The sequence below is a fragment of the Balaenoptera ricei genome, chromosome 4 (assembly GCF_028023285.1).
Source record: "Balaenoptera ricei isolate mBalRic1 chromosome 4, mBalRic1.hap2, whole genome shotgun sequence".
In the NCBI taxonomy this organism is placed as follows: domain Eukaryota; kingdom Metazoa; phylum Chordata; class Mammalia; order Artiodactyla; family Balaenopteridae; genus Balaenoptera; species Balaenoptera ricei.
The window spans coordinates 115,103,276-115,121,885 of NC_082642.1; the positions used below are offsets into that span (position 1 = coordinate 115,103,276).

The 18,610-nt window shown below is 40.1% G+C and overlaps 2 protein-coding genes across 9 annotated transcripts in view; one reads left to right on the forward strand and one right to left on the reverse strand.

Annotated features, from left to right (window-relative positions):
• Positions 1–9,010, forward strand: part of DCBLD2 (discoidin, CUB and LCCL domain containing 2) — a 93,100-nt gene extending 84,090 nt beyond the window's left edge. For all 4 annotated transcript variants that reach the window (XM_059921308.1, XM_059921306.1, XM_059921307.1 and 1 more), the window contains 3 exons: positions 1,801–1,850; positions 4,093–4,230; positions 5,266–9,010. In XM_059921308.1, coding sequence (XP_059777291.1) covers positions 1,801–1,850; positions 4,093–4,230; positions 5,266–5,729 — 652 coding nt within the window. In that variant the 3' untranslated portion in view covers positions 5,730–9,010. The remainder of the gene's footprint in view (positions 1–1,800; positions 1,851–4,092; positions 4,231–5,265) is intronic.
• Positions 9,011–10,556: 1,546 nt separating this feature from the next.
• ST3GAL6 (ST3 beta-galactoside alpha-2,3-sialyltransferase 6) overlaps positions 10,557–18,610 on the reverse strand; it is a 73,183-nt gene continuing 65,129 nt past the window's right edge. For all 5 annotated transcript variants that reach the window (XM_059921314.1, XM_059921312.1, XM_059921311.1 and 2 more), the window contains 4 exons: positions 17,469–17,655; positions 17,225–17,362; positions 12,496–12,648; positions 10,557–11,464 (listed from right to left, as the gene is read on the reverse strand). In XM_059921314.1, the coding sequence (XP_059777297.1) occupies positions 11,378–11,464; positions 12,496–12,648; positions 17,225–17,362; positions 17,469–17,655 (565 nt within the window). In that variant the 3' untranslated portion in view covers positions 10,557–11,377. The remainder of the gene's footprint in view (positions 11,465–12,495; positions 12,649–17,224; positions 17,363–17,468; positions 17,656–18,610) is intronic.

Genomic DNA, 18,610 nt, shown 5'->3' on the forward strand with positions numbered 1-18,610 from the left:
GCAACGGCAAAGTTTCATAGAAAATAAAATGAAATGCTGGTTTTACATGTTTTTCTAAATGCCGTGCGTGTTTTAACTCATTTAATCCTTAAAACAACCTGTGAAGCAGCTGTTGTTATAAATCCCATTTTATAGAAGAGGAGAGTGAGACAGAGAGCACAGGTAACTTGTCCGAGGTCACCTGGTCAGCACATGGCAGGGTGGAGATTTGGTCCGGGCTTCAGAGCCCGTGCTGTTAGCCGCTGCAGCCTCTGATCAATCGGCAGTTCAAGTCTAACCCTCTGTGGTTAAAGCCCCAGGGCGTGGGGGTGAGGACAGGGGAGTAGAGCTGTTGAGAGGCAGGAGGCAAGTCCTGAGATCAGTTTGGGATGGCGTTTAAAGGACTCTGGACATTCAGACTCCCAAGAGGCAAGATGGAACACGAGCCTGTTGAGGACAAAAGGTCTGAGCTGCAGAATTGAGGTTGCTTCTACGAACGTAGTGGATGAAATTGCTGACCACTGGCTTTGTGATAAGGAGTAAAGAGGAAGTGCCATTAAGGGGCTTATGGAAAATAGCCAGGAGAAAAGTAATAATAAAAACAGCTGCAAGTTACTGAATCCCTAACCCATGCCGGGCACTGTTCTAAGTACTTTACATGTAATGAATAAATCACCTGCAGCTTTGTCACTGGAGATCAAGAATATGAAATCCTTTATAGTACAACCCTTGGACAGCTTCAGCACCTACCATCTCGTCCACAAATTTTACGCTATGCCTTACTTTGAAATAATGAAGTATTATATTTTAAATACAGCCAGACTTTAAAATGAGGGAGCTTTTAGTATCAATAATAAAAACATAGTCTTATACTAGAGAAGAATGTTTCGAAGTAGGAAAAGCACATAGCTTGGGCTCTTTGAGAAAGCCCCGTTTGTGATCTTCAGCAAGTCACATAACCCTCTTTTCCTCGTTTACAACACTAGAACAACTTCTTTCTCTTTAGCTTGCAGAGCATTATTTTAATTAGGTGTATATCAGAAAATGTCCTTTTGTGTGCTTGATTTTTTTCTTTTTAAAAGGCTCACGGTAGATAGCAATTCTTAATGTTGGGGAGGGACAGAAGTTTCTCCAGGGGAGGATGTGTCAGAATTCTGAGGAGCAGGCTGGGGAAGAACCTTCTTCGTTGCACACATGGCCCTCGGTCCCCTCACTGTTAGTGACAGCGTTGGCTTATCTTGGGCAGGGTGGAGGAATCAGGTCTATGCAGTTAAGGGTGTGTGACACTTTAAACTTCTCAGGGGCAAAGGACTGTAGAAAAAAAGCAGTAAGTTGAAAAAAAGTAACAACGCAGAAGAAAATATGGGGGTTTTGTTGTTCTTGTTGTGTCCTGTGAACTTTGTGAATCGACTGATTTGTGAAATTTGTATTTGAAACCAAAACAAACCTAACATGATTTCCCCATAATAATCCACGTGTCAGGGTTGGGTCTTTGATTTGATTCAGGGTTTTTATCTACAGGCTTAGTCTTTTTTTTTTTTTTTAATCCCTTTATCCATTTGAGTGGAAAATAGTTGGGTAACAAGATAACTGTCTCAGGAGATAGTTGTTTAATATTTATTGAGAGTCTGGAATTCATGAGCCTCAGCAGTGGCAACTTCGAAAGTCAAGTGAAAGAGGTCTCCCAGGGAAATCAGCAAGTAGAAATGTGTGCTCTTGACTAATTATTAACTTTGGTGTTTATCCTGCAGTTTCAGAGCTTTCTTACTAGTGAATTCACTCTATTTGCTAACTTTTTTTTTTTTTTCTGTATTTTTCCAGAAAGAAAAAAGCTGAAGGCACCTATGACTTACCTTACTGGGACCGGGCAGGTAATTTGTGGCTTTACATCTCTTTCCATCAGAGGGAAGCCCCTGCCCTCCAGCTGGCAGCAGTGAAAGAGGAAAGCCATTTTCAGACCCACATAAACTCCCCAGCACTGTTAGAAAAATGGCATTCCTCTTCTGTTCTGATCATTTTTACTTTTCTGTAAAATCTCTCTAGTCTGTAAGTAACGAAATGGGAAGTAAGAATTTCTCATAACACATGCTCTGTTCTTTTCCTTTTGGAAAACTTGTCTGGTTTGTCCCATGTATGTATCGGTCTTGAGGAGACCAGCTTTCTGTGTGGTGTACGTGAACACTAGGTAAGAAGCAGAGGATTGCGGTCCTGGTGACACAGTGTGTGTGTATGTGTGTGTCACTCTGCTGTGGATATTTACCGCAGTGGAGTTCAGCGGTTTACGAGTCAGTGAAGTCTGCTATCTCTGCCATGAGTTGTCATCTTCCGCATTCCTACTTTCTGTGGCAGGTGGCAGGTTGCTGCAGGTGACACCAGGGGCCTTCTGCGGGCGGGTCTCCCACTTCCCAGTCTCACCACTGGAATGACTGTTAGGAGTCAAAAGAGTTCACTGTGATGAGGGTAGAAAAGAGCAGTGATGGGGGCAGCTCGTGGGCTGCTACTTCTCACCGTCGTCCCCCCGCCCCCCACAGGGTTGGTCTTAAAATTTTTTAAACTTATTAAAACTTATTAAAGACCACTGTTATAACAAACTATATCTGGCTGCACTGTAGTAGCAGTGATTTGCTTCAGTATATGCTTTTGATAGAGATTTCTACCGCGTCCTGCTTTGCACTGGATAGTCTTTTTTTTTTTTTTTTTTAATTAATTAATTTATTTATTTTTTGGCTGCGTTGGGTCTTCGTTGCAGTGCGCGGGCTTTCTCTAGTTGCGGTGAGCACAGGCTCTAGGCATGCGGGCTCAGTAGTTGTGGCTCGCGGGCTCTAGACTGCAGGCTCAGTAGTTGTGGCGCACGGACTTTGTTGCTCCGCAACATGTGGGATCTTCCCGGACCAGGGCTCGAACCCATGTCCCCTGCATTGGCAGGCGGACTCCCAACCACTGCTCCACCAGGGAAGTCCCTCCACTGGATAGTCTTATCAAAGCAAAAATTAAGTTTGAACAACTTAAGGAACTAGAAAAAGAAGAACAAACTAAACCCAAAGCTATTGGGAAGAAGGAAATAATAAAGATTAGAGAAGAGAGGAACAAAATAGAGAATAGGAAGAAACAGAAAACAGCAAGTGTTGGCAAGAATGTGGAGAAACTGGAACCCTTGTGCACTGTTGGTGGGAATGTAAAAGTACAGCTTCTGTGGAAAACAGAATTTTTGTCAGTTCCTCAAAAAATTAAAAATAGAATTACCATATGAACCAGCAATTCCACTTCTAGGTATATACCCAAAAGCATTGAAAGCAGAGTCTTGAAAAGATACTTTTACACCCATGTCATAGCAGCGTTATTCAGAATAGTTAAAACATGGAAGCAATCCAAGTGTCTATCCACCAATAAATGGATAAGCAAAATGTGGTTATACACATAAAATGGAATATTAAGCCTTAAAAAGGAAGGAAATTCTGCAATATATACTACATCGTGGATGAATCTTGAGGCGATTATGCTAAATGAAATAAGCCAGTCGCAAAAAGAAAAATAGCATATGATTCCATTCATACAAGGTACTTAGAGTACTCCAAATTATAAAGACAGAAAGTAGAGTGGTGCTTGCCAGGGGCTGAGGGGAAGAATCAGGAATTATGGTTTAATAGGTATGGAATTTCAGTTTCACAAGACGAAGAAAGTTCTGGAGATGGACGGTGGGGAGGGTTGCACAACAATGTGAATGTGTGTCTAATAACACTGAGCTGTTCGATTGAAAATGGTTCAGGGCGTTCCCTGGTGGCCTAGTGGTTAGGACTCCAGGCTTTCACTGCTGTGGCCCCGGTTCCGTCCCCGGTCGGGGAACTGAGATCCTGCAAGCCGTGCAGCGCGGCCAAAAAAAAAATGGTTAAGATAGGAAATTTTATGTTGTGTGTATTTTACCACCAGAACAACAACAAAACAAAACAACAACAACCAAAGAAACCAAAAAACCTTGAACACAAAGGCTGGTTTGTATAAATATTTGTCATAGAAATGGCTTAAATGCAACAGGATTTCTCCCTTCATATACTGTTATCATTTCAAACATAGCTTTCTGTGTAATGGTCTCTTTTGCTTACGATCACAATGAAGGTTGGTGGAAAGGAATGAAGCAGTTTCTTCCTGCCAAATCAGTGGAGCACGAGGAAACCCCAGTTCGCTACAGCAGTAGTGAAGTGAATCACCTGAGTCCTAGAGAAGTCACCACGGCGCTGCAGGCTGACTCTGCAGGTACCTAGCGCTGCCACCACGGGAGGGAGAGGCCGCCGCGCGCGCTGTAGAGTGCCGTGAGATTTGCAGTGCCTTTCATCTGTTTCATGCATAGGAGATGAGCTAGTTTCCAAATATAGAGCCACTTTTTAAAAAGACCTCGAGAGAGTCATTTCTGTGTCTTAGATGTTCTGTCCATAAAACTGGGGTACTCATTTCTTTTTTTTTTTTTCAAAATTTATTTATTTTATTATTTTTATTTTTGGCTGTGTTGGGTCTTCGTTTCTGTGCGAGGGCTTTCTCTAGTTGTGGCGAGCGGGGGCCACTCTTCATTGCGGTGCGCAGGCCTCTCACTGTCGTGGCCTCTCTTGTTGCAGAGCACAGGCTCCAGACGCGCAGGCTCAGTAATTGTGGCTCACGGGCCCAGTTGCTCCGCGGCATGTGGGATCTTCCCAGACCAGGGCTCGAACCCATGTCCCCTGCATTGGCAGGCAGATTCTCAACCACTGTACCACCAGGGAAGCCCTGGGGTACTCATTTCTGAAAACTTTGGGCATTTTGTCTGCTTACCTGAAATTTCGTTTGGTTTTCTTGGGCATTTGGGGGTTTTAAAAGGAGAGCAGGAAAGACACAGTGGCCTCACAGTATTTATCCTATTAACCTAGAATATATTTTAAACATTTCCTAATGTTTGAAAAAGAAAAAAGAAATCTATGAAATTATTTTCCAAGACGAATATTATTTCAGTAATGGAACATTTATTTTCCAATGAAATACTGTCTATAAATCTGAAGAACATATACACTCTTTATGCAGACTTCCATGAATGAAGCTTTCTGGCACATCGACTTATTACCATGAGATACAGGGTAACGTCTTTAGTTTTAATTTTTGAAGTTAGTTCTTGCGGGAAGATCCATCAGTCTCCGTTGATAACAAAAGTGCCATAAAGAGGTGTTTGTTTTTGGTGCAAGCCTGCAGCTGCCACCCTGCATTATAGGATCCCTGCCTTAATGCGATAACTTTTCTGTTGTCTGTGTTTTGCGATACCCACAGAGTATGCACAGCCACTTGTGGGAGGAATTGTTGGCACACTCCATCAGAGATCTACCTTTAAACCAGAGGAAGGCAAAGAAGCAGGCTATGCTGACCTAGACCCTTACAGCTCCCCTGTGCAGGAAGTCTATCATGCCTATGCTGAACCACTCCCGGTTACTGGGCCCGAGTACGCAACCCCAATTGTCATGGATATGTCCGGGCACCCCACAGCTTCGGTTGGCCTGCCCTCAGCGTCCACTTTCAAAGCTGCAGGGAACCAACCTCCCCCTCTAGTGGGAACATACAGCACTCTTCTCTCCAGGACTGACAGCTGCTCCTCCGCCCGGGCCCAGTACGATACGCCGAAAGGTGGGAAGCCGACTCCAAGTGCCCCAGACGAATTGGTGTACCAAGTGCCACAGAGCGCACAGGGGCTGTCAGGAGCAGGGAGGGGTGGTGGTGTTTTTAAAGAAATCCTTTGAAGGTGATGCTGCTTTTCACAAAGCATCATTTTAAAGCACATGGCCTTTTTAAAATTGTATTAGTGGTAGTAATATATAGAACGTATTACATATCTGTCACGGACGTGGTTGGGGGAAATGTGATGACCGAGGTACAGGAAACTACTAATCTTGCCATCTAGCTTTAAAAGTGTTACTGTAGCACAGTTACTGCTTGCCTATTAAATTTCAAATATCCTGTTTGTTACTACTGTAAAACACTATTTTATACAGAAAAAGCTCCCTACTATGCACTTCAAAGAAATTAAAAATCACTGAGAGTATTTATTACCAGTGCTGCAGTTACATTGATGAACTCGAGATGGCTCTGTAAGCCTTTCTGGCAATAACGCATGGTACTGTTATAAAATGTCTGATGGCTTGAAATTCTGCTCTTTGTGAAAGGTGGGTACTATCATGACTTCTTCCTCTTCTATTCCTATATTGCTTTCTGAATTTTTTTAGAAAATAGTGACATAATCCTTGTTTTGATTGCAGTCATATATATATACTTATCCATCTTTCCTTAGGAAGAGCTATAGCTGGGAAACTGACCTGCAGTGAGCAGAGTGATTTTCCACTTTCTGACACTCTAACGAGCTTTAACATTTCATAGTACATAACCTGGCCTCATCCCTGCTTGTTCCACCTGGGGCCCTTGGTGGCCAGCCCCGTTCTTGTGTTTATAAATGCTTGAGTTTTTTCAGTGGGTGATGCTTGCTTTATCAACCTCATTATTTCAGATCCCCTAAGGTTTCCATGTGAAAACAGGAAAAACTTTACAAATTAAAAAAGCTGTAAAGGAGATTCTCCGCCCCGAACTTTACTTGCAATGGAATTTTTCCTAGGAGAGTTGTGAAAAGTTGAGGGTTTCTAAAAGTGAACACTAAACAATACCCACTTATATTTATCACGGTGAAAGGCAAAATCATGACTCCTTGGGAGTCATATAAATTACCCACCCACCCCCGCCGCCAAAAAAAGTAACCGAATTTGTCCTCTTTGGTTTTATGTATACAGATTATTCTTTGACTCTCAAGGTAATCTCTTGTTTTTAGTCGAATAAAGAAATACTTGTTTTCCACAGTAAACTACTGTAAGAAATGTAAACCCAGCATGTATTCTTCAGCTCTGTGTGATTATGCCATCTATGTGGTAGGGGGTGCAGTCCTTTTTATCATACCTAGGGAACAAATGTTTCAGCATCCTAGCAAGGGAAAATTCCTGTCTTGTTTTTGATACCTCTGGGCAACTTCTTTGTCACCATTTGCCCAGAACTAGTTTAAATGACTGAAATAGAAACCATGTGCAGTTTATTAGCGTTAGTGTGGAAACCATCTTTAAAAGTCTTTAGACTGGTAAGATGATATGAGAAGCTGACCGTATGATTAAAATATATAAAACTTGACATCCCCTCTTCTATCAGTCAATATAAACCTTAGTTTGCAGACTTAATATTGAAATATACTTCCCCATCAGGTTCTAGTCATTTCTTTTAGCCTGTGCCACCAGATGATGGCAGAATATGCTAAATTTGACTAATGATGTACAGTGTTCATTTCGCTTGCTTCCATGAGTCTATCAGTATTGTAAAACGTTGCTTCAAAACAGAACTGCCTATTTCTACAGCCTCCCTGCCTTCTAGTTGTATGATTTTGTTGGTCTTATTTTCAGTGGCTTTTCCTTTTTCCAACAGACTTTTGAGGCATAATTTTATTCACTGTAAAACCAATACACGTTTTGTTTCAAAATATCTGAAACAAAAAGCACAGATGTTGAACTTTTATTAAAACCTATGAATGTGTAAAGCACATGTATTAATGCAGTCATCCCCTTTCAGGTGGGAAGAGAGTAAACCAATTGCTTTATTTTTTTATTCGTCCTTAGTATACAAAAATATACTTTTTCGCAAATCATATGCCTGTTTGAAGCTTTAAGAGAAATGATTTCAGTAACTTTCATTTTTCCAAAGATGCTTGCTATTTTTGTTTGTGTGTACCTGATTGTTTTCCCATAGAACTTTTTTTTTTGAGAAGCAAATGTTTTCTTAAATAATGCATGTTTTAAGACTTGATTCATATATTGCCACTGTGCTGTTTGAACTACCAATAATTTTTATAAAATACCTAGTTTTTACTACTATTATATATTTTACTTTCCAAATGAAGAGCTGAGCCTGATACAAAGGGTTGTACTGGTTTGTACTTTTTCTTTTAATTCGTATGTTTTCATATTAGAGTTTTGTTTTGGGTTGTTTTTTTTTTTCTAATGTTACTATGTCTGCTATATATACAGCTTTGGAGACAATCAAGTAACAACTGAAAATGTGAAAGTAACCATTTTTTACAAAATTCCCTTGGAATTTTTATTCTTTGCTTGAAACATGTAAAAGACTTAACTCACTGTGGCTTATTGGATTAAATTCTTTCCTGTTAATGCAGTTATAAAAGTAGAATCAGACAGTGGTGCAGGAAATGTGGCCCTTAAGGTTTCATAAAATTACACTGGCTTCGCTGTTACTTGATCTTGGGAACCGGCAGTTAAAGGAAAGATATTGTGAATGCTGATTTATATTTTATTGAAAGCTGTAAATCTAAATAGATCCTATTGCGTATGCAGGGTCTAGCCCAGTTATTTAAGTTCACGTGTCACTGTTTGCACTTTGTATTGAACAATGGGTTTATTCGCTGTTGAAATGGTTCGAGCAGAGGATTTATACAGTAACTGAAATTAGGATGTTATGTATACACTTGCCCCCCCATTCTCTCCCCACCCCCCCACCCCCCCCCCCCCCCCGCCCTGGAGGGAACAGAAAATGAGCTCGTTTAAATATGAATGTGGCTGTAATTCTATGGAATGTGATAAAGCTTGAACTTCTTTCCCTGGGCTCCACATTGTTACCTGGAGAGCAAGAGGGTTACAGAAACACCATGTCAGATAATACAATTCGAAAGAATGAATAGATTAGGTGGGACAATAAAAGCTTTTCAGCCCCTCTTAAGAGAAATCAATGAAGCTCTGCTTATTAAAAAAAAAAAAAAAATTACCTACTGGCTCTGCCTTTCAGTTCTGAACTTGAAGTCCCTAAACTGCAAAATCTAAGGAAGAGTTGGATACTTTTAGGTCAACTGTGGCACCAATTCTCATTTAATCCAACTTGTGACTAGTTTCTTCTCATCTCCTCTTCTTTTTTGGCACTGGGAAAGGTAGAAACAAAACATGTATTGAAATACGTATTGGAAATAAAAATGGCTTGAGTGTCAGTGATATTCTCCCAGAATGTACTTTTCTTACCTCGGCATGTACTGTAGTCACTCAGTATTTGTATATGTTGCTAGAATTTAGATTGTATAAATAATAGTGAGATTTTAATGTGTTCATGTTTTTAATAAATTGTATATATATGTCTTGTTCAGGGTTTTTTGTTTGTTTTGTTTTTTGCTTAAATAAAACAACCTTGAGGTTTGTAACCTTTCTCATACCATGCAAAATGCCAGATCCCTCAATTTTAAGATCAGATTTTTATGGCCAATATTATAGTACTTACTTACAGTAACATTTGAAAATGTCACCATTGGGGGGTTTTGGGGGTTTGGTTTTTTTGTTTTGTTTTGATAAATTATTTATTTTTGGCTGCGTTAGGTCTTCGTTGCTGTGCAGGGTCTTTCTCCAGTTGTGGCGAGCAGGGGCTACTCTTTGTTGCGGAGCGCGGGCTTCTCATTGCGGTGGCTTCTCGTTGTGGAGCACGGACTCTAGGTGCGTGGGCTTCAGTAGTTGTGGCGCACAGGCTCAGTAGTTGTGGCTCACGGGCTCTAGAGCGCAGGCTCAGTAGTTGTGGCACATGGGCCTAGTTGCTCCACGTCATGTGGGATCCTTCCCGGACCACGGCTCGAACCCGTGTCCTGCATTGGCAGGCGGATTCTTAAGCACTGCACCACCAGGGAAGAGGTCCCTACCATTGGTTTTTGACATTGACTTTTTCTGTAGCCAGTGCCATCCTTTCTGAAGCCCGAATTACTTTACACCAAACAAACAAACAACTCAGCAGCCCAGCTGCAGCCTATGGCTGTGTGGTATGAGGGAAAGATCACACTGAACAGCTGTGCCTTTTCCACCTCAAAGAAAGAAGTTATGAGCAAAATCAAACGAGACTGGTACGGTGCAAACATATGCTGGGGTTAACAGAACAGAGTCCATATTTATTGTCTAGGTCTGGGTTAAATCAGCTAATAGTTTTGTCCCCTTACACCACTTGCAAGTATGTCAGTCAGTCAGTCACTTATTTCTGTTTCTGATCTAATATTTATTTATACACTCTTTAGAGATGCAGGCTAGTTGTCTGTCAGTGATAATTATTACCACTGTCTCCCAGTGATATTATTGTTCAAAAGATGCCAGTTCCTTCCACTCCTACCTCTTCTGACAGCTTTTGATTCCAGCCTTATAACCTCCACTGTTCTCTTCACCCCTTGTCCCCCTCCCTCCCTCCCCATAGCCTTTGGTTACAGTCAGACAGACATTAAAATGAAAAGGGAGACGACTAGCTCACCACTTTTGTCCAACTGGCTTGTTTGTTTGTTTGCATCCCACAACACTCTTCTCTGGTGCACCCCAGGTAAGCTTCTTTCCATTTGAAGATGCGATTGAATCATGTGGACAATTGGTTTTTCATGAAAAAAATGCCATTTAAATCCAGAAAAAGCTTGACTCTTCTTAAAGGTTTACTCATTCATGTCTTGTCTTTCTTTCCTAATTTACTTCCAATAAACTTCGAAATTTTAATGAATAAATTAAGCCAGGCAAAAAACGTTTAAAGAATGTTCTCCTTCTTGAGCTTGCCTAGTTCAGCTTCTTTGTATAAACTTTATTTCTTTAAAATAATGCAGTGACCAGACTTTAGGAATTGCATTCTTTCTTTGGTTATTTACTTATCCAGAGTTTCATATTTATCCTATTTCTGTCGACTTCTTAAAAAACATCTTCATTCTACCAAACTACTCATCATAATCATGGTTTAACTTAACTGTAGGAAAAAAATGCTTAATTAAGCCAGTATGATCTTAGATTTCCCTAATCAATCATCCACGCTTAGGGTCTGGTTTAAGATTCCAGTCAGGTTGCTCAGGTAGAACAAAAAGGAACCAAACAATCATCCAGAGAGAGAGATACAGAGGCCTGAAGTGGTTCCAGTATGCCGCATTCAAGGCACCGCCACATGCCAGCTCCCCACCAATTTACAGGAGCCAGATAAGCCTCTCAAAATGTCACGTTACATTCAAAATCTGCTGTGGTAAACTAAATCCCCTTACTTATTAGCAAGTCACATCCCTTCAAAAGTCTAAGATGAAGTAACTATAAAAAGATACTTTAAAAACACATCAGAAAACTAGCTTATTTTTAAAACAATGCAATGAAAAATTCACTCTCCCTGATATCTTAGCATGTCTTGGTTTCCATAAATTAAATATGTTCACAGAAATTAAGCTGGTGGTTATGAAGCACCAGGCAGCAACAGACTTAATATACATAATTTCTTGACAAGTACATCCAACATATTTAAAAATAAACTAAAAAATTGCAGTGTAAAAATAAAACTAATACTGTTAGCATCATCTTCTGAGTCTGTAGGGTCAATCTTGAGTCAAGTCGATCACAAAGTTTTTTTCTATAATGTCCTTCAAAAAGAGCTGCTCTGCAGTCACATTGTGATACGCATTCTAAAGAAGAAAAATAAAATCACCATCTATCCCAATCTCAAGATGTTAACAACAGCAGCAACAGAATATGCTGTATCTAAAAAGCTTAATTAAAAACTCAAGTAACAAGTGGCATGGACTTTTAACTTATCTTTCTCATTTCTTTTTCATTGCTCATTCTTACGCCAGAGCTTGCCCACTCTTTCCACTTAAACCATCACATAAGTAAGAGGCTCCCTCACATCATCTTCTACTCTACTGAATTATGGTATAAATCTAGAAACCAGAATTTGAAAGTGTTAAGCTCTAACCTGAATAATACCACTTTTTCAGCTTATATAGTATTTAGGGATGAAGATTTAAGGGGACTGGTTTCATGTCATGGGATATATCCATTTACTTGACAGCAAATCATTCACAGTTCAATATTTAAAATGTACAGGTAACATTTTAATCCTATCACTGTGCCACTAATCTAAGTTATAATTAGGAAAATAGGAAATTCCTTCCCATTTAATCAATTAAAGTAAAAAATCTTAAGGATCAAATCCACCACCATTAATCCCCATTCAAGTGAAGAATGATCTAGTATAAAGGTTTACAACTTTTCTGACCATGAAGATTCTTTCATGAGGTTAAAATGTTACGGACCTTCTCATCGACTTAACTGAAAAACTACCTGAAAATAATTCGTATGAATATGGCCATGCTTTTAGGTGAATTTGAAATATCTCAAACAGCACGTTTCTATATATTCAAATAGTGCAAATATGATACAGTATCTAGGGTAAGGCTTGGTCCCTATATAGGTTTGATGAGTTTCTCCCAAGGGTCTGAAGCCAACAGATTGGGAACTGCGGCTGTAGTAAGAACTCTGCACCTGAGTCCTAATTTCAGCACGTGCTATCTCTGTAAACCCTTATCAAGCCATCAACCCCTCGAAACCTGTTCCCTCAGTAAAATGACAGGGTGAAAAGGGAGAATATAAGCTTTCCAACTCTAAAGATCAAAGATTATACCAAAGGGTATATATATATATATATATATATTACCTTATTCATCAAAGACATGGTGGCATTCCCAAAGTAGTGCAAAGGACTCTTGAGGTCAGAAAAGTTGTACTTAAAACCAGCAAGGTGAACTTCATGACATATGTGAAATGCCAATGTAATGGCAATAATTCCTGTTGTTGGGTGTTTGGGTTTCTGGGGGAGGAAATGAAAATTTAGGGAAAAAATCCAAACAAGGTACCTGTTTCCAAAACATTTGGGTGACCTAATCTTATAAAATAGCATCTTCTGAACATTTAATCAGGACAGAAATACTTCAGTTAAATTCTTGTCATGCCCTAAGGCTCAAGCCCCAAACAGTTAATATCCTAACTCTGAATATAAAGTGTTGCTTGAAATCTTAGAAAGTCTCTCAGGTAAAACTTAACTGCAGTACTAGTCCAGAAGACAGCTATCAAATGAAGCCTTTAAGGAAAAGGATTCTGCTGCCTTGTTTTTAAAAAACACACTGAGTCAAGCAACTTGTGGAAAAAGCAAAGCCTGAGAATGTTAAACCCATGTGTGAAACGTAAGGACAGCTTAATTCACTAACGGATAAGATCATGCTAAAAGGCTTCAAATAACTTAGCTTTAAAATGGTTCTATTTTATAATGCTGATAATTTAGCTCTAGGGAAAGACGGCTTTAATCAAGTAACTTCAATCACAAATGGCCATGGTAATGATCTGACTAGAAAAATAAAGATTCTAGATGTATATACAGATTAAAGTCACAATCTCAATTTTGTTTTTAAATCGATTATAATTTTAACTAAATTTTAACTAAAAAGAAAGAAACCAAGCACCCCCTTCACATGTACACATATCCTGAAAAACACTATAGTAGATGTTTGGCAGAAGGGTCTTGGCATTCAAAGTTTTCATTCTCGTTGGATGGCCTTCAGAGGCAAAAACAAGATATATCTTAAATTTACTAATACAAAAATTCAAGGAGATTTTCTTTTGATTAAATGTTTCTTACAGATCCCATGTAAATTACATATGATTAATTATGATTTTGAGAAAAAGAAAAAAATCAAAGCAGCACAGTAAAATCAGATAAACTCTAGGAAGCAAATTTGTTTGAAAGCCTAACAGCCTTTTTTTTTTTAACATCTTTATTAGAGTATAATTGCTTTACAATGTTGTGTTAGTTTCTGCTGTATAACAGAGTGAATCAGCTATATGCATACATATATCCCCATATCTCCTCCCTCTTGCGTCTCCCTCCCACCCTCCCTATCCCACCACTGTAGGTGGTCACAAAGCACCGAGCTGATCTCCCTGTGCTATGCGGCTGCTTCCCACTAGCCATCCATTTTACATTTCACTCCCCTAGTAAGTTTCCATTCCTACTCTCCAAGATGACAATTTCATACCTTTCTATCCAACAGCTCTACCCTCCTTCCTACTTTGTCAGTTTAACCCTTATTTTTCTTAGAAAACAGAATCGATCAGACAAGAGCTACATCATCTTCCCAATTCCAAATCTACCTTCGTCTTTACCCATGTTTTCAGTGCTCACTCCTATGTGGATGATATGTCCCTGTTCCTACCTACGGCCAGCCTCTCCACTCGTGCACTCTATTTTATCACATTTCTTTTCTCAACAATTTCGCTTTCACAAGTATCCCCTTTCTCTCTTCATCATCAATATTTCCCTCTATTGAATCATCCCCTTCAGCACACAAACATATCATCTATCTTTCTTTAAAATAAAAAAAACCTTGAGCCTATATCTTCCAACCATTTCTCTGCTTTCTTTTCTAGCAAAACTCCATTAAAGATTTGCCTCCGCTCTCTCGTGTCCCATGTTCTCTCTCTTTAACGCAGTTCAGTCAGGCTTTCTTTCTCTTATCCTTGTCCATATCAATATGACCTCCATGTTTCCAGGACCACATCTGACATAGCTGAACTCTCTAAATACAGCTGTGTCCCTCCCTTGGCTTCTGGGACACTGTGTCCTACTAGAACTTCAGTCTACTTACAACTAGTTCTAGGATCATCTCTAAGTAAGACCAGGGTCTTCCTGTGCACCACCTAAGACAAAAATCAAGGAACAAATCTGATCTTACTTCACATAGTAAAGTAAGAGCTGAAAAGTCACAAAATATACATTCAGAAGCTGTCCTTTCCCCTCAAAATTACTACGAAATAGGGTTTAAATTTAAACTATTTATGCTTTTTGACTTGGGAATTCCACTTCCAGATGTCCTTCCTACAGAAATCACACAAGTGTGCAGAAAATCTCTATAAGTACATGCATTTCTACATTACCTATAGAGGAAAAAAGCTGGACATAAAACTAAGGGTCTATAAAGAGGGGAAGGGTTAATTAAATGGAGAGGGGAAATAGCAGAACAGTATCTATAGTATAATCACAATTATACTGAACAAACAAAAAGTGCTTGTGTTTCTAAATGAATAGACAAGAGTCTATGCAAACAATAAATGCTGGAGAGGATGTGGAGAAAAGGGAAACCTCTTGCACTGTAGGTGGGAATGTAAATTGATACAGCCACTATGGAGAACAGTGTGGAGGTTCCTTAAAAAACTAAAAATAGAACTACCATATGAACTGCCAATCCCACTCCTGGGCATACACCTGGAGAAAACCATAATTCAAAAAAATACATGCACCCCAATGTTCATTGCAGCACTATTTACAATAGCCAGGACATGGAAGCAACCTAAATGCCCATCAATAGAGGAATGGATAAAGACGATGTGGTACATATATACAGTGGAATATTACTCGGCCATAAAAAGGAACGAACTAGTGCTATTTGCAGAGACATGGCTGGACCTAGAGACTGTCATACAGAGGGAAGTTAAGTCAGAAAGAGAAAAGCAAATATCGTATACTATAGCTTATATGTGGAATCTAGAAAAATGGTATAGATGAACTTACTCCCAAAGCAGAAATAGAGACACAGATGTAGAGAACAAACATGGATACCAAGGGGGGAAGGGGGGATGGGATGAAGTGGGACATTGGGATTGACATATATAATTATTATGTATAAAATAGATAACTAATGAGAACCTACTGTATAGCACAGGGGACTCTACTCAGTGCTCTGTGGTGACCTAAATGGGAAGAGAATCAAAAAAGGAGGGAATATATGTATAGGTATAACTGATTCACTTTGCTGTACAGCAGAAACTAACACATTGTAAAGCAACTATACTCCAATAAAAATTAACTTAAAAAAAAAAAGTACTTGTGTTTGTAAACGCATAGACAAGAGTCTAGAAGGATATAAAAGGCAATAAAGCTTGGGAGATAATCTGAGTTACGGAGAGAAGAGAAAAGAAGGATGATTTCCTTTTTTAAAAAATACTCCTTTGTAAAAGCTGTTTGATTTTAAGCATGTAATATTTTAGAATTTCTTTATCATGCTGAAGAAAAGATACAAAATATGCGTTTATTTCTTTGGATTTTACCCAATTACAAAAGGGAAAGCCTCATTTCAGCTGAGATAGCACATTACACAGTTACTCAAACTTCAAGTGAAAAACACAGCCTGCCACTGTATGGGTCTAAAGAGTATTTTTTCCCTAGGGAATGTAGACAAACAGGGCTGCAAGAGTCAGAGTCAATGAGATTCCTTATAATTAAAAAGAATTAGGGACTTCCCTGGTGGCGCAGTGGTTAAGAATCCACCTGCTAATGCAGGGTACATGGGTTCAAGCCCTGGTCCGAGAGGATCCCACATGCTGCAGAGCAACTAAGCCCGTGTGCCACAACTACTGAGCCTGCACTCTAGAGCCCACGTGCCACAGCTACTGAGCCCATGGACCCTAGAGTCCGCGTGCCGCAACAACTGAAGCCCACATGCCTAGAGCCCGTGCTCCACAACAAGAGAAGCCACCACAATGAGAAGCCTGCGCACCGCAACAAAGAGTAGCCCCCGCTCACTGCAGCTAGAGAAAGCCCACGTGCAGCAGCGAAGACCTAAGGCAGCCAAAAATTTTTTTAATTAAAAAAAATAATTAAAAAGAATTAAAGAATCCAGTCCTGCTACTCTGCACACAGCCTGCCCATTAGCACCCCCATCAAGACTCTCCTCCCTACAGAGCACTGAAGCGGAGGTCACGAGAGATGAGCCACTTGGACGTGCAGAGGGAGACCCCAGAAAGGCTCCAAAAGGGCAGAAAAGGGACTTCTCTGGTGGTGCAGTGGTTAAGAATCTGCCTGCCAGGACTTCCCTGGTGGCGCAATGGTTAAGAATCCACCTGCCAATGCAGGGGACACGGGTTCGAGCCCTGGTTCAGGAAGATCCCACATGCCGCAGATCAACTAAGCCTGTGCGCCACAACTACTGAGCCCACATGCCACAACTACTGAAGCCCGCGCACCTAGAGCCCGTGCTCCGCAACAAAGAGGAGCCACCGCGATGAGAAGCCCACGCACCTCAAGGAGGGGTAACCACCGCTCGCCGCAACCAGAGAAAGCCCGTGGGCAGCAACAAAGACCCAGCAGCCAAAAATAATTAATTAATTAATTAATTAATGGCAGAAACCCCCCCCCCACCCCACTTAAGGTTCTTTTCCTTGCAACCTGAAAAACATAAAGCTAAAATCCAAAGATACGTGATTTCACTAACCCAGACATGAGTGAAGCCACCTCACGAGTCGTGGTTCTCATCCAGTTTCCAAGAGCCCCAAGGACCCTCTATCCCACCCCAGTGAGGTCTTTAGTTTGAAACTGTACAAAGGAAAATACATACCTGATTTTTGGGAAACACTTTCGGGAAATGAAGCAGTTCATAAGCTGCTGTTCTGATAATGAAAGGATCTAATATTCTGATTTGATAAGGTTTATAGATCAGATTTAATGCTGGTTTCTTCCAAAAACCATTAGTATTCTGAAATAAAGTAAGAAAATAGAAAATACAACTTGTTGTTGTCTCTTTTTTTTAATGAAAAAAAAAATGAAGGTAATTGGAAGCCAGATCAACTTTGCCAACTTACTATTTTGCCACCTGTCAACAATTCCCACAGCCACTTTAAATCAAGCGGCTTAAAAGCAGTGAGAATCACCGTAGTATTAGGATCATTGTGATTGGGATCTGAAAAAACAGATTCTGGATAAAAAAGTCGGAAGGTAGTCCTTCTCCCAACTTCCTCTTCATGTCCTAAAACAGGACCATTATTCATTCTGTGGGTAGTAAAACACACAAGATATGTAGACCAAGCGCAGTACGGGTCATGTCCATCACAGTTCTCAGAGCTTTCAGAGCTGGACAAACATGGTCAGCCGTGTAGCCAGGGCTCTAAAGCCACACGGCAATCCGTCAATCTTTCACACGTAACAGCCAAGGAAATAACTCCCTTTCGTGAAACAGCTGCTTGATCAAAGGCAGAAACATTCATTTGTGTTTGAAAATTAACTGTGGGGACACTGATAATTCATTCTTACCTCCAGAAAAACTGAAGACAAAATGAAACAAATGGGAACATAAAACCACAGAATACTCAGCTAAAAGAGACCTGGGAGAACATCCAGACAAAACCCCTTGTGTTCGTAGATGAGGGCCCCAATGTACATATAGATAAAGTTACTTGCCCAGGGTTACACAATCATGTAGCAGGTGGACGTGTGTCTCAGTGACTAACAGGCAAGAGTCACAGTTAAGGTGATTTGAAAACCCACCAAAATTGTTGTGCTCTGAAATAAAGTAACAACATAAAATTGCTTTATTTATACCCAAGCACAACCAAATGAATGACTATCTCTGGCATGAACCAAAGAACCACAAAGGATCCAGTGTTGGGTTTGTGGATACTCAAAGCCAAGGTTAGACATATACTATTTATGCACACACCATGAAGGTGTGCTATGAAAAGGAATGCATTGTTCCCAAAACACTGTCTCCTAGGAGATAAATACTGTTTGACCCTTTGCCACTGACTGTGTGATATAAGGCAGCCTTAGTAACACCTGAAATGACTTTCATAATGTCTTTAATGGCATTTTCCCACAAGGGCCTGGTGTGGTTCTAGGTGACCAGATTTTAGACAATTACAAAGAAATTTGTGAGTGCTTCAACATTGTTTTGTGGATAAATTTTCACAGCTTCCTCAAAATGAATAATCAACAGAAAATAAGGTGA